Here is a 16,982-nt window from a genome sequence, read left to right as displayed (position 1 = left end):
CATTCAAATCAGGTAGGACAGCAACAATCAAAACAGTACGAAGGTCAGGCAATTGCTGACACCTAGAAGGACCTCACATTCTTTCAGATACACACATTGCAAGCATCTCCTCCTCTGCTTTCTAGCACCGTCTCATTCAAATTAAAATGTCCGTTATTATGCAACAGTAGAGAAACCAAAACAAGAAGAAAAGCTGATTAACAAGGCCCTGTTCAAGAGAAAAATCATACCAACATTAGCCTTTATTCATTACATTTACTTCTTTGCTAGAGTTAGAATCGTCTCACAATATACAGCTGTATTAACGTACGAGGACATGACACTCATCTAATGGGTTGCAGAGAGTGAATAAATCACAGATGAGAGAAGGACTGAGGCTTGGAACCACAGGTGGGGAAATCAAAGTTCATTAATCACTTTCAGCTCTGCCACTTACATCAATATAGTAATGCATTACACATTTATTAAGGTAGTAACTCAATACCTTCTGTTGAAAATGGCTATTGGTAGAGCCAGATTACTATCTATAGATACACTTTTTTTTTAAGTTAACACCCTAGATAAAACTGACGGACTAAAGGGAGAAAAAGATGCTTTAAATGTATCGGCCGCCCGTGTAAACCCACAGATATATCCTGCTGTTCTAACACTATGTTCTCACAAATGCTCTTACATTAAGAGCTACGTATCTGTCTTCCTGGATTAGCCTCCTAGATTAGTTGGATCTTTCATCCAACTCTAGGAATTCTCTTCTTGGAACTTGAGGGAGTTGATCTATTCTCTGAGCTAAGAAAATTATAAAGATGGGGAGGGGGAGACTGAGCAATGCTTTCGGTGGTAACCAGTACAGATGCCCGTAAACTGCTTTTAGCAAACTGTCCCAACTCTATTCCATCAGGTGCCAGCATGTACTATTAGCTGGTCCTCCAAAATGAACAAGACAAGAAGCAGAAGAGTAAGGATACAGTATGCAAAAGCCAGTCCTATGGATTCCAAGAGCAAAACATTGCTTTCAGTCAGAACTGAGGGAAACAGAACAGCTCCAACAGGTATAATGGTGTTTTTTTCCTCTTCCCTTTCCTATTTTCAATACATCTCATGCTTTTGGGGGCAGAAAATGTGGTAATTGGGTTGCTCTAACTCTGTGCAGAGATTGCTAAACAGAGCAGTCAAGAAAATTGGTTTATACGTCCTTATTTAGCTGAGAACTGAGCCAGCCTGACCAAACATGTGTTCCCTCTGCCAGTTTGTGAGATTTTTTCCCCCTCAGTTTCTCTGTGAACTAAGAATCATTGAACTTGAGGTATATTTCCTGTTTAACCCAGCCCATCGGATCAAATAATCCATGTCAGAAGTCTCCACATTGTGGAGTTAGTGGTCATTAATCTGCCAGAAGAGTGGGATTATGCAAGCAGCATGACGTGGAATCTTTTTTTGTAGCTAATTCTTTCATCAGATATCTTCGGTCCTCTCAAATTCATGGTCAGCCTCTCACACATAGTGTATTGGTAACACGTAAGCAACGCTCAGTAGTAAGCAACTTGCATACTCTGTGACTCCAAGGAACATGATTTTCAATGAAAAGGTCCAGTGTCTTGCCTTCCTGCTCTAGAAAGGCAGGTCAAGGATTTCAACAATCTAGGGAATACAGCTGAAGGCATGAGGTTTCCATCTGCAATATTTCACCAAAATAAATGATGAATGTAGCAATTCAGTGGTCATGGTCTTCTCTTGAGCAGACTCAAAGTAGCAAAATTTGTTCCAATAATTTTTAGCGCTCACAGACCAACTGATTTGCACCTGTTTTCTCCAGATCAAGATCAAGTGAAACCACAAAGATGTAGACAGTATTACCAGAGCTAAGATACAGAAAATGCAGTACCAGGTTCTAGAATATCGGCTTTTCTAGTTGCCTTCTGCAGACTTGTCCTCATTTGACTTTGTTCTATTAGCAGAGTACAACTTTGGTGCTGAAATAAGCATCAGGCACCTACATTATCAGGATTTAACTCCTGCAGAGACTCTTGAGTTTTAAGGAGTGTTCAGTTAAGTATGGACAAAGCCAGGAAATTCTGTAGATGAGAAAGAGACCACTAGTTCTTACATAAAATGCATGATGAATCTGCAGGTCTAGACAAGCGGATGTTGCTACCGCCAGTTTGTCATTTCAGTCAGCTGAATAGCTTTCTGACCCTGATGTTCTCAAACTCCTTAACTTCTGAAGAAGAGAGGTATACCTTAAAGAACCCTATCAAACCGAGCAGTGGGTATGAACTGCACCCCCATTCTATGGATGGCAGCATTAGATTTTCAATATGACAGCAATGGCATCACATGAAGCTTGGCAATAAAATCCAAACCTTTTTTTTTTTATATATAATTGTGACTTCTGCTTGGCATAAAGGTTCTCTTCTCTTCAGGACTAAGACACACGGATTTCAGAAAGCTCTTTCCACCTTGACTCCATATCACAGCACAGAAGGCTTTACAGCACTATACTTACTGCTGCAAAGAGGAAAGTACTCTTCACTGGAGTACTTTAGATGCTGCTCCCCATAACTGGGCACAAAAGAGACATCCCATTAAGGAGGAGGAAAAAACAAAACAAATAACAGCTCAGCAAAATCTGTCAGTATGTTTAAGAACACCACTATATTGGCTGCTAAAATGTCAACTACAGTGGTTATTACTATTCAGATGATTTTGAAAATACATCTGGAACACTATCTGCTAAAGTAAGCAAGGATATGTGTTTCCTATTGACATTTGACTATTTGTAATATATTCAGTTAGCAGCAGCTACTGTTGGGGAAGAGAAAATATAATGTTATCTCGTTAGCAGAATAAGCCCCATTTGTAGCACAATTGTGCTTGCAAAAGCATGGAACGTCAGCCACAGGCAAAGACACCCCAGCGAAACAGTCTGCTGCACTGTGCTTACCATTGGGAATCTTACACGAACCTCACACAGCATTATGTCAAATACACCTTTTCATTACGATTGTCAAACAGCAAAACCTCTTTTTCTCTCAGAACTACAGAGCATACAGACAACATCTGAACAATACAGACATCCCCTATCTCTCTCCTGCACCGCTATCAGGTTCAGCCGATCTCCAAAATACCTTGCCCACTTCACCACTGCTGGAGCTCAAAGCCAGGCCATGGGCAGTTCTGCAGGGGAGAGGAGGAAGGAGAAAAGGACATCATCCACTTTGCAAACAGCAGAAGTTACAAATTAACCAACGGATGCCTCAGCCCTGTTAACCTACAATTCCCCAGTAATTCCAGAAACCAAGTTAAGCCAAGCATAAGCAGAATGCCATTTCAAAACTTTTCTGAGATAACGAAAAAAGAACTTTGAGATTTCTGTCTGAAAGGCAGAATATCACAACAAGACAAATCCTTGAGTATCACACCAGCATAAAATCCCTTCCTGACTGGAACACTCAACTCCTCTAGCACTTTGGGATGTTTTATACATGTGCCCTATAGATAACTGCATTATATGAATATTGCACACTCGGCAAGAAGCAAGTGGATGTATTCATGACAATTGATGGTGTTACACAGAAATGCTGCTATATTTTATAACCTTTCAAGCTCTTTCAGAGCAACAGAATTCCTATATACAGTTACCTCCACAAGATGAGTATATTTTGGAAATTATGTACTACAGAATCATACACTATGAAATACCACCACAGCCAACCCAGATAATTCTTAACTTTATCTTTGCATTGAAGGTGTGCTGAAAGTAGATGAACTAGAAACAGCAACCTAGACCTAAGAAAATTACGTAAACATACGTACAAGCATGCTGTGGCACTGAGAGAAGTCATTAAAAAACTGAGATACGGGAAAGTGTTGGAGGAGTTGTAAATTAAAGAAACTATTAACCTAGACCACTGTAAGAAGCCATCCCTATAATACCCAAGATGTGTAAATAGTTAGTACCAAAGTTCCTCCTCTCTCAGATGCAGAAGGCATGTGGTCTAATAGAAAACTACCATAAAATTATAAATTGGTATGTATATACATCAAGAGGGAAAACAAAGAATTAGAAGAATTATGTCTTGCATTTAGAATGGGAGATGACAAAACTTTCAAAAATCCTAAGTCCTGCAGGAATTCCATCCAATCTCAGTCAATTCAATGGGGAAGCGCAATCCTCCTGAGAAACAAGCTTCACCTTATTGCAGAAAGTTCAACAGAGCAACAGTTCTGAGCCATGGTTCCCAACCCACAGCTTTAGGTAAATATTTAAATATTTTAGGAAGGAGCAGAAATTTCAAACAGATTCAGCCTGTGTGAAATTATGTATAGAACAGGTCTGAGGCATTTATAGTAGTCTATCCAAGATATACTGACACATCTAAATTAACCAAAAATTATTAAAAAGGCTGAAAAGCTTTGTGCTTATTCATCTCATACTGCTGTCCTCTACCTGAAGGTATGACAAGCTCAACATAACCCAACAACGTGCGCTCACAGCCCAGAAAGCATATCCCGGGCTGCATCCCCAGCAGTGTGGCCAGCAGGTTGACAGAGGTAATTCTGCCCCTCTGCTCTGCTGTGGGGAGATCCCCCTGCAGTGCTGCCTCCAGCTCTGAGCCCCCAACATAAGAAGGACACGGACCTGTTGGAGCGGGGCCAGAGGAGGCCACCGAGATGCTGTGAGGGCTGGAGCCCCTCTGCTGTGGGAACGGGCTGAGAGAGTTGGGGTTGTTCAGCCTGGAGAAGAGAAGGCTCCGAGGAGACATTAGAGCCCCTTCCAGTGCCTAAAGGGGCTCCAGGAGAGCTGGGGAGAGACCCTTGATCAGGGAGGGGAGCAATAGGATGAGGGGGAACAGTTTTAAACTGAAAGAGGGGAGATCAAGATGAGATATGAGGAAGAAATTCTTGACTGTGCGGGTGGTGAGCCCCTGGCGCAGGTTGCCCCGAGAAGCTGTGGCTGCCCCATCCCTGGAGGTGTTCAAGGCCAGGTTGGACGGGGCTTGGAGCAACCTGGGCTGGGGGGAGTTGTCCCTGCCCAGGGCAGGGGGGACAGAACTAGATCATCTTCAAGGTACCTTCCAACCCAAACCATTCTATGATTCTATGATTACAAGTATGAATATGATCACAGCCCACCAAAAGTGCTAAGAAGAAATGAAAGCAAGCATAACTAAGAATGAAAAATTAGGAATGATTCAGGCCAATTTTGGGTATAAACCTATTTTCAAAGGAAGGAAGGAAGATTCAGAGTCTTCTCCTTAGTATCATCTGTCTTGGGTAGCCTCATCCTCAAGTAGCTGTCCTTCATCCATAGGTTGATATCTACTGTAAACAAGGCCACTTTAGAGATAACAATCATCATCTGAGGTGATGAAACCATAGACTCAAGTCTCAATAGTGACAGAAAATGCATGTGCTCTTTGCAGGTTTATTAAGTGCCTGCATGCAGTCTGTGAGGGTATGTTCAGACAGACATCATATATACCAAGGTGAGTTGTCAAGCAGCAAATGTATTTTCACTTCTACACATATTAGAGTTAAAATGCTGTAGCACACTCCCCTGGAGGTTCTGTCTTCTCTGTTGGGGATAAGCATCTGCATCCAAGACTACAGAAGATGCATGTAACCCCCAGCCAGGGACTTCAATCTTTCTGAATGAACAAAGGCGTGTAAAATTCCCTTGGTGTCCAGTAGAATACTACTGTTTCAGTGAGGTTCTCCCTCTGTCTTTCCCTCTCCCTCTCTACTAGAAGAATCAGCTTGGGTAGTAAGTTCAGTAGGAAAAAGACACATTGTGGGCCAGTATTCTGGTTTATCTAGCAACTTTCCATGGGCTGGCTAATATAAGATGACATGGACTTTTTTTCAAACAGTGATCCTTAGTTTTGGATTAGATTAGTTTCAAGGTCCCAAACTGTGGTGGGCCCTTGTTGTTAGTTTGTTGATTTAAAAAAAAAAAAAAAAAAAGAAATAAAAAGAAGGGGGAGAAAAGAATAAAAAAGGTGGAGGATTTTTGTTACAAAGGGAAACTGGAAACTTCTCTGCACACAAGCAGAGACATGGCTGTATTGCAGAGGCCTCAGGGTAAGGATTAAAGAAAAACAAAATAGAAACCCGTCCATCTCTAATTAGGGTCTTCATTTGCCAAAGAGCCATTCCACAGCGGGAGGAATTACATTCAGGCCGTTGCTTGGATAACGTCTCCCAGCAGGTTGGCTCCTCAGAGCAGGCTACTCTGAGCCAACAATTTCTGGTTACTTGGAGGCAAGCAGCCTGCATATTGTTTTAACTGGCCTGGCTTTTGCAGCCAGTTTTGCTGAAGAACAATCTTCTATTCAGAATGCAGAGATAAAAGCTTCACTTGGTTTGAATTTGTCCCCAGTTTCTTTCTCCCTTTCTTTTTTTAAACATGGGAATTATAGGTTCTGGAGTTTGCATTATTTCTCTTGTAGACATCAATGTTTTTCCCCCTCTAGCCACTTGATTCTTTGCCAGTGAAGGCTGCTGTCTGGAGTCCAGCCATTCATCAGCCCCTACCTCATCATTAACACTGTGGTGCTGGCGGTCACAGCTCATTGCTGGCGACAGGAAATCCTAACTTGCAAGAGGTTAACCACAGCCCATAAACAGCCAGGCTGGCTCATTAGTCCCTTACAGTTGCTGAAGGGACCCTCTGGGAGTTTCAACACTGTTCATGGACTCAAGAGTCTATGCATTCTGTGCTCTTCGCAAATGCCTTCCCCTACTTGCCTCTTAAAAGCTCACTATCTGGATCCTCGGGGCTAAAGTCAGTCTTTTTTTTCCTACCCAAAGCTGACCAAGTCCTTTCAGCATTTTGAAAAATTAAATGCCTGTGATGTATTCTCTTGGCTTACCAACTGAACAAAGCACCTATGGGCCAACAACTGAGACGTTAATGCACTAGAATACATACATGCTTTTGATATTTTTAATAGTTTTGGTGAGAGTTTGACATCCACATTGAGCGATTCTGAGGCAACAGCTATGCAAATGTTGACAATATATTTGCAATCTGTCTAGAGAATTCATACCACAAGTATGTCCAGCTCTAATCTTCAAGAAGCAACCTGCCAGAATTGCAAATGGCTTCACCAGTGCTCCCTACATTGACCAAACAGCCCACTTCATGCTCACTTTGAGTTCACAGTATGATCACTTGACTCATTTGGAGTTGATTCCTTGAACTTGAAACAAACATTAAATCATCATGTCATCTGAACAGGCACCTCTAAGTAATACCCACCTGGCCATCATGAAGACAAAATGTTTAGAGCAGAAAAACAGCTTCTGGCAAATTATCTCAAAGGAGCAGGATATGAAGCACAATTTGTGTTATATTTTCTCCCTTTCAACCCCGTAAAAATCATTGCAAAAAATTCCCACTTTATGTCTGCAATTACTTATGATCCACTATTTTCTACCACTGCTGATTGTATCTGCCCATCTTTTACTCTGAATATTGGAGTCCCTCTGATGCAGCTCTGGTTACATTCCTCAGCTCTCCAATTTCTTTCAAAGCCTTCTGTCTCTTAGTGCACCAAAATTAGGTGTGTCACTCATCTGTGAAGTCCTAAATAATTCCATTCGCTGCCTCCATATCTGCACCTTATTTTCTTCATTTTCTGATCCATTTATCTGCTTCTGCTTGCCAGCCTTCTTTTGTGCTCATTTCTATACTCCAATGTAGCTGCACTTACTTGCCCACTCACTTTTCTGCTTCGAACTCCATTTCTGCAGTTCTTCCAATATATGTGCCATTGTGCATTTCTCCTGTTAGAGAAATAGGTAGATTCCGCATATAAAATAAAAATCTCTCTCAATGTTTGAGAAAGAGGCTCATAAGGCACTTAGAATCATGAGAGTCCAAAACCTTGAGACAGAAAACATTTATATAGTATTATTATTTGTACTTGGGGTATATCTTAAAAAAATGTTCCTTCATCTTTACTCAGCCCAGACTTCCATTAACTTCACCAGGAGTTCTGACTGAGCAGAGACTCCAGTAACACGTGCTGTGCAACAACAGCTGCTTCTTTAGTGTAAGGGAGAAGCAGCTGTGTTCCACAGTTGGTTGGAAAGGAGTGAAGATGGTGGTAGGGACTGCTAAGGACTCAACTCTAAAAGTGGACATTTATTTAAAGAAATCAATCCAACAATAGCAAATCTAAGGAGTGCCCAGAGGCAGAAACATAAGAGACGGCCTTTCTTCATGAATAGCTGTTGATTTTCATAACTGCACAGTGAACACAAAAAGGAAGTTAGTGAAATAATACCATAACAGATTGCTGGAACTAGTTGCCAATGGAAAGGGCCCACCACCACCCATCAATTAAAAGCCGATAGATCTACTCCTTCTGAGCTGCATAACCTGATTCTGCCCTTGTTTGTCCACTCCTTTGAGCACTCCTCTCTTGGGCTTTTACCCAGCTCTTCTCTTTCCTTTTACATCATTCACCGTATGATCCGCATGCAACACAAACCTTTCCTCTGTCTCCAGAATGTAATCGGCTGGCTTGTCAGTTCCCTCACCTGTGCTCAGCCTTACCCTGCTCTCCTCAAAGGGACTGCTGAAATTAAGGTGGAAAGTAGTAATGGAATGAGAGGATTTAAAGAGGAAAGACATGAGAAAGGCACATGTGAACTCAAGACTTCAGCTATAGTGATGAGACTGCTGCTTCACGTGGCCCCATGCTCTCTGCAGCCAAACACTCTCACATACAACATTTCTTCCGTTTTCTTTCCCATTCAAATCCTTCTTTTAATCTGTTAAAATAGGCTTGTTGTTAGACACTTTTGGCAAAACCATTTTGCTTTATGTGATTTTTTTCTTTTGTTTTGCTCAAAAATACACACTTGTCCCTACCAGGAAGATTATGAGGACTGACTATTTCTGTCTGTCATCGTGAAAATCCAGCTTTTTTCTGAAAAAAACAAAACAAAACAACAACAAAAAAAAAAACACCAAAAAACACCCCACCCCAACATATTATCCCCCCTTCTGACCTCATCTAAGCAATTTTGTTAGAAGTCCAAAAATCATTATGTCTATATGCTGTAGAGGTCTGATCACACTGCTAGCACTGGGAAAGTAAGAAACAAGAATGTCAAAAGATAAATAACACCAAAAATATTTCCACAAGTATCAATATCACTTCAAATATCATTTTTTAAAGATGTTCTATGGTTGTTTAAAATGGATGTTTACATTTCAGGTGTCCTGGACCTTATAAATTATAACAAAGTGCAGAATAACAAAAGACAATCAGTACAATAATAGAGAACTTATGTTCTTCTTTGGTGCTTCAGGAAAATGGTAATTCCCTCTCTGTTTCTCAATATATTATTTAGAACAAATACAGTAAGAAAAATACATGCATGTCAGGGATTACAATTACATATACTACTTCTTTTCACAGTTAACTCTAATTTCAGGCACTGCTAAGACAGCTGGCCATGGAAATGAAAAATTTAAACACAAAGTTAATGGAGACTCTTAAAGAATGTGATGGATTCCAAAGGCTCAGTCTTTAACACTAGCCAGGATGCTATTTTTCCCCCTCAAAATGTATGCTCTTTTTTCATGACAAAACAATGGGATTGATGAAAACATAGTTTGTGTTTTGATCACAGTTTTGGTGTGTTTGGCATGTGCAATGTAGATCTATCAATTAGCCCACAGCCAAAGGAGTCTAGTCTCATTCAAGAAACTTCTCCTTAACAACTTCCTTCTTAACACAGAATGTCTGAGAGCTCAAAACAACCAATATTAAGTTTCTACTGCTAAACAACTTTTCTCAATCTGTAGTTTGACATGCATTTAAGTCAGCACTGCCATCAAAAAGAGCAGTCCCTTTACCCTCCTCCTCTTACTTTCTCCTACTACCTCCACTGGATGCTACGCTGCCAACACAAACCTTCATGTAGGCTATGTGAAACAAACAAACGAACAAACCAACCAGCTTACAAGTCACCCATACTATTACTTTTCAGCCAGACCAATTAAATTTTGCTGTAAATTTGAGACTACTGCCTCAAAATGAATTCCAAATGCTTTTTAGCTGCTGTTTACAAAGAAGAAACATGGGTTGACAAATAGAAGGCAGCAAAGGTCCCCAAACTGTGGAACAGATACCACAAGTGGAATGTCAACTACTTTGATGAATGTGAGAAGTTTTCCTAAAGTGACAGTATCTTCTCCTGCATGTGGCACAGGGCCCATCATAAGGTGGGGTTACTGCAGCTGTCACTACCAGTTGAAAGTATCTAAACAAGCAAAGTTTTGGAAATACTGATCAATGGTTTTAGACATGTCTCTCATTAATTTTAGATCTTAATCTACTGCATAGCTCAGTCCTAATTTCTGAAAAGTTTAGCATGAAGGAGCATTTGCCTGAATTCCATAGGCATTTTCTACAACTGATGTGAATCAATTTCTACAGGAAATTATACAAACTGTATATAAAACTATTAATATTATAGAGAAACAAAAGGTATCCTTATAGAGTGACTGCAATTCTAATTTGTATGTATGATTGTATGCTTAATTTAGGCTATTAATAGAAAGGTGCGAGTTGATTTTGTTTAATTTGCCTTTCTTTTTTTTATGACTTTCAGTAACTCCAAAAGAAAAGGATTAAAATTGACTCCCCACAGGCCCTCTTGTTCCTCAAGTCTTAGAACAGATCACTCTTTATTCAGGAACTAAACTACCAATGTGGCCCCATGACTTCTCATTTGACCACCTTCTAAGAATCTTTACATTAGACAGAAGGTTAGGAATCACAGACTGTTTAATGCAGACTCAAGTTATGATGATTTTGACCCCAACCTAAGTAGTATAATCATAATGATGACATGGCAAAAGAAAAGATTCTTCTAGTTAGTATTTGTGTAAATGTTTTTGTAAATAAACTCTTTAAAGAGAGAAGTGAATGGATACTGGAAGAACTGTTAGGAATTTCCTCATATTACAGGCTCCTTTGATCTGAAGAAAACAGGAAGCTGTAGTAGCAGGGATATCCTCTCTTTGTTAGGTTCTACTCAGATGCACATCCTCAAATACACACATCCTATTAATACAGAAGAAGAGTCCCTTCAGCAGTCCCTGCAAGAGAAACAAGAACAAAACCCTTCCCTGTGGACTGTCAAGCTTGCAGAAAGGGAAGAAGTGCTACTTTTAAGCAAATCTTAAGCATTTTCTCACTATCTATACTGTACCAAAATAAAAAAAAAAAAATGGCATTGCTGGGTTGTACTTCACTGTCCTGACAGATGTAATTTGCTTCAAGAAAAAGACTGGGGCCGGGGAAGAACAGGGGGCTGCATACTGGGATGTGCAGGACACAGGCAGGTACTGCCGCCACAATACAGAGGATGCAGGTGTGCAACAGGTATTGCCGGCAACGCTGCTTCTCCGGTGCTCCGGAGCGAAGTTACACCGCCGGCAGGCAAAGGAGAAGGCCTCTCATTGTGCTGGCCGCGGAGAAGGCAGGAATTCCAGGAGGGGAAAGGTTCCCTTTGAAGCACATGGCACGAAGAGCTTCCCAGTGACCATGGCAACAGCTCAGTGGGTTCCCAGCCTGAGAACGGAGCTACTACTGCCATGCTTCAGAAACAAAAAAAGTCTGAAAGAAGGGAAGAGAGGGGGGGAGGTGGGGTCGGGGGTGTGGGGGAGAGAAGTTGGAGCAGAATTAGCCTGGCAGAAACTGAGCGGCTCCCTGGTAGGCAAATCCAGCCAATAATGCTGGTCGGGTTCACGGGGTTTCCTTTTCATTTCCAAAGCTTTCTTCTTCCTCTGTCATTCCCCTTCCAGCCCTATTCAGGAGCTCATGAGATCAGTAAAACCCAGGCCTTTGCTTTGCCTGCATGCAGCATTGCCTCAAACAGGGCTGCACTGTGATCAAAGGCAATGTTAAATCACAGCTGCCACACACATCCCTTTCCCAATCAGGGTCCGGTTTTCACGGGCACTCTAACAGGAGATACATTTTCTTAAACTCTTTCATTTCCATTACACCATATAAATCTGACTAAGGAGGATGAGCAATTAAAAAATCTATATGGAAATAGACACATTAAATTCTGTACAGATACCAATCCCATTTAGCACATGGATAAACAAGTGGAGTGCAGCTTCTGGAAACACAGACCAGGGTTTTACTAAAAACAAAACAAACAAACAAAAAAACCCAAACACCCCAAATCAAGAAAGACCTCAACAACTAAAAACAACAATAAGAATAAAACCATGCATCTTTGTACCAAACCTGCATGTCATGGAATTTAGTTCTACAAACAACTTTTAAGTAGTCTCTAGATTCTACTTCACAATATTCCAAACTTTCCACAATATCATCTCTATTTCCTTTCTTTTCCTTTACTATTAAACTAAACAAAACCTCATAATTTATTCTTTCATACATGCATGCATTTCACCATACAGACTTACAACCTTTTCGCTTCTACTACTGTATTAACACAAATATTCACCAGTTTGAGTGAAATGAGTTTAAATTGGCTCACTGAAACAGGACTTACAAATTGTCTTATTGTTCGAGTTACCCTGAGCTTTCAAACACATTCATTTGTGATAGAATTAAGCTGACAAGGTTATCCTTCCCTCACGTATGTAAGAAAGACGGACAAAGTAATTGTCAGCTGAGCCAGGATACCTCTCCATGTGTATCCTCTTAGTTCATAGCAAAGATGAGGATATCCAAACTAGCTGAGTGAAAAGTGTCCAAATGGAACAGCATTGCCCACATGTGCCAGAAGCTGGAAAGGAAAGTACGTACACACACAACTGCCCTGGCAGAGTCTCTTCATTTTGCCCTAAATTGCTGAGGCAGACTTTCAATTATTGCCATGACAGTTTTTAAAGAAAGCAAGTCCTTAACTGCTCTCACCTGCCTGGCACCAACTTTATTCCTACTATCAAATCAACAGGTCAAATTGATCCGACCACATCACTTTCCCAACATACAAGATTTGGCTTTCATTTCACAGAATGGCTTCTAATGGAATGAAGATCTAAGAATAGATACTAGAAGACCCCAATGGCAATTCCAGCATCAGGAAATAAATGGGAACTGAAAAGGGGGGATATATCTGCTTCCAGCAGGAGGTACAATTGATCACACAGTCAGACTTCACTAAACAAAGCAGAAATCCTGTGGTCTAGAAGTTCAAATGCCCTATATACTCAATTTTATGCACTCTACTACATCTTTTAAGGAGCTAAGAATATTTGTGTTCAGTGAAGTCCATTACCCACCCGAGTCACTCATGCAGGTGTGCGTGTAACAAGGGGTTGCTTTGCCATTTATCTCACTTGCATAATACCTGGATATCAGCAACAGCACCAAAGCTGACATGCAACATTTCAGAAACATACTGGCCTCTAGGATAGATGAAGGGCTGCATCAGCCCTGCGTCTCATAACACCCGCATTATCTCCACAATAGAGGTTGCAGTTGGGCAGGCCTAATTTATAGAGTTTTGGAAAAGCAAGAGCTTACCACAACTCTACTGAAAGGCAAACGCAGTATTTGTCTGGAAGATCAAATAGCACAGGACAAATCAAACTAAACAGTAGGCTTGCATTCCTTGATTTCTTCCTCCTTTTCTAAATGGAAGAAGTTCCATTTCCCTTCCCTGTTCAAGGCCACCCTCTCCCACTTTATTTTCTTTTCCTTTCCCTTTTCCTTTCCTGTTTCTTTTCCTTTCCCCTCTCCTTTTCTTGCCATTCTACTTTCCTTTCCTTCTCTTCTTTTCATTCCATTTTTCCTCTCCCCTCCCCTCCTTCTCTCCCTCCTCTCCTCTTCCCTCCTCTCCCTTGTCCTCCTCTCCCTCTCTTTCTCCTTCCCTCTCCCTTTCATCTTCTAAGTCAAACAGCTGCCAAATCCTAACAACAACCAGATGACGACCCATATTCACATGCAGCAGGTTTGATACTTACCCAGGCAAAACAGTTTACAGGCCAAACCAAATACTCATGTAGCCATGTGCACCAAATTGCACGGAAACTTCACTTTCCAGAGACCCAGAGAATGGCAATACAATTTGCTCCCACTGGTAAGATAACCAGGCTGACTTCATCGACAGGACCTGCAAGACGCTCATGGCTGATGCTCCTGATGCTATCTGCACTCAACAATATTTCAAGAATTCTGAGAAGACGTTCTAAATCAGGACATAGCTTGAGAGTAGGGAGGACTAAGCAGAAGGGTTGCAGAGAAAAGACAGAGAGGAGAAACTACAGCAGCAAGCAGGAAATAGGGAACAAATGTTTCAAGAAGAGAAGGATAAATGGCGACATGAAAATACAGAATGAGGAGCTGCATCACAGTTACTGAGAAGCCTAGAACCTCGGCCAGTCTTTTTTCACCTGTTAAGATTACTGCACATAAACTGGCACACAGGAAACGTCATGCCCAAACTCTCCATACAAGCCTGATGCAGGAGTCGGATCACCGTCATTTCACACCAGAGTAGGTGCTACAGAGCTCCTGAAGCAAAGCCGGGGTCTGCTGTTCAGCAGGCCAGGCTTTGGGAAGCTAGCATCAGCAGACACTGAGGTGTACTCATTCTAGAGATTGATGTGGCTTCAGGGACACGGAGAGTACGGAGGACATGGCAGGATTTGGGTATGTAGCAGTGGGTCAGGCAAGTGATGTCACTGTGTCAGAAAATATTTGTAACACTGTTTGTGGAGGATATCTCTGGTTTCCACTTTCTTCATCCATTTCGCACACCTACTTCCTCACATGCTTTTCAAGAGCCTGACAGATGGGACTGAACAGATTCCTTCCTTAAATAGCTTTCCCCAGGACTCAGCCTACTCCTGGAGTTTACTTATGGATTACTATGCATCTTTCAGTACCCAGTCTTCTCTAATTCCCATCCTCACAAGACCTTATCCTCAGATTTACCCTCCTAAGAGCAAAGATGCATCAGCTGAAATTACAGTGAAACAAAAACAGTATTCCAAGTTAGAAAACAAAGTTGTACTAAGCTGAAATTGAATAGAAAGGGCAGTCACTTCTAGAAAGATGTTTCTCACTAAGTACCACAAGCTCAACCTGCAGCAAATTTTAGACAAGCAGATGGTTTCCCATTTCCTTTGAAACACAGGGGATTTGGAAGTTTTGTTTATAAGTATACAGAGACAAGTTTTACCTACAAAACGTCAACCTAGGATTTTATTTTCTGCCCGATGTACTACATTTTCACTGCTCACCTGAAATAACCAACACTATCCTACCAAAGTCTCAGCAACTTGAGCCAGCTGGATTTTAGGATGAAACCCAGCGATTTTACATGTTTTCAACTACTCAGTTACTGCTAGAACTTGCGGCCTATGCTCTTTCACACGCTTCCAACTACTCTAGACTTCAAATGTCAACGTATGATAACCTCAATCCTCAAAAGTTTTAAGCTGAGAGCAAAAGAAAAGGACAGTTGCTGCTTTGCTTTTTAATGTATCTGGCAGCAGTAATGATATCTTACTGACTTCACCACATAACAAAAAGGGGAATGTTTTGCAAGGAATTTAGATTCCAGAGGCCATATTCCACAGGCAGATTCCAGCAAGATGAAAATTTTTATTTCTTTGACCAATACAGTAGGATTCGCTTGTTATTAGACATATCTGTCCTGCAATTAAAGCAAAGAAATCGCTTCGAGGGTTGAAGACTCCTCTTCCCCACAAAAAGGAAATTAATATATCTTCTGAGAAAATTGTACCTAAGGAAAACCAATAAAATGCTTTTCTTTTGACTGCTTTGGATAAGAAGCTTCCTTTGATCAAGTTAGCATCACACTTGCAGTTCACCATATTTCTACTCCAATACCGCTTCCGCTAAACAGCTGTTTTGGCAGACTTTGTTAGGTTCCTACACAGTTCAAAGAGGCAATGTGTGCACTCAGCTCCCCCACCACCATCTCTATCAACTGAGTTATGACGTTATCCTTCCCTGAAGCATCCAGTGTGAAAACAGGCAAAACGGGAATATTTCGTGGAGCAAAGGAAGTTTTCTCTTATTTCTTGCTGATTTTTCTCAGAAAGGAACTAACCCTTCCAAGGAACAGTCACATACAGCATTTACTCCAAAGTACCCCCGTACCTTTCCTAAGACAGTGAGACAGGGCTTAGGCTCCAGCTCCGGCTGTTCCAGTTTCACCACTCCGACCCAGCCATATTCATATAGGTCTTCCTCATCATTGCTGTTACACAGTCCAAGCGGATGCATCTGAAATAGAATCAGAAAGAAACCTTTAGCCTATCAGTAGAATCCAAAAAACATACAGATTGCTTTTGAATACCTGAGTATATAACAAATACACTTTTATTTATTAAGCTGCACCACAAAAACTGAAACATAAGGGCTGCATAGATGAAGAATTCAGTATGCTTCTGAAGCATGCTGTGAGTACAAAATCTTGGAATGTTCTGAGCTCACTGTCATCTTGCTTATGAAATATCATTTAAGGCTCACAATTAAATGTGATTACAAGTCCTTTTCTCAGATATAAAATAATAAACACAAAGCTTCACTTTGTATTGCAAACCACCTGTCCTTGAAAATGACAGAAATAATACAAGCTGTTTTGAGGAGTCACTCATAAAAGCTTTATAAGTCATAAGATCCAGAACCCGTGTTTGAGAGGCATGATCATTTTTTTTTTTCTTTTTAATATTTGCACAATATTAACTGTCTGACATCCTTTGGAACATGCCTATCATGTAGCTTAAAGTAAGGTACAAAAAGCTTCCTAACTATCATGGAACGGTCTCTAGTTTTTTCTGAACCCAAATGAGAGGGAGGTATCACAAAGTGGGGAACTTCAGTCTCCTTTTAGATATTTGTGTTTCTTACACAAGGCAACAATACATATTTGTTTTAATTTCAGATATTCAATCTCTTCCTCTTCCTTCCAACACTATGTAGTTACTCTAATGTTAT

At 40.9% G+C, this 16,982-nt stretch overlaps 1 protein-coding gene across 1 annotated transcript in view; it reads right to left on the bottom strand.

The window, feature by feature from the left end:
- Positions 1-16,268, bottom strand: part of ZNRF3 (zinc and ring finger 3) — a gene marked incomplete at its 5' end in the record, with an annotated part of 38,970 nt that extends 22,702 nt beyond the window's left edge. The window contains one exon of the mRNA XM_082491636.1: positions 16,143-16,268. Within this exon, the coding sequence (XP_082347762.1) occupies positions 16,143-16,268 (126 nt within the window). The remainder of the gene's footprint in view (positions 1-16,142) is intronic.
- Between the last annotated feature and the right edge of the window lie 714 nt (positions 16,269-16,982).

This window comes from Vanellus vanellus (genome assembly GCF_965231255.1).
Source record: "Vanellus vanellus genome assembly, chromosome: 16".
NCBI classification, from domain to species: Eukaryota; Metazoa; Chordata; class Aves; order Charadriiformes; family Charadriidae; genus Vanellus; species Vanellus vanellus.
This window is presented reverse-complemented; position numbering and strand designations above follow the sequence as displayed.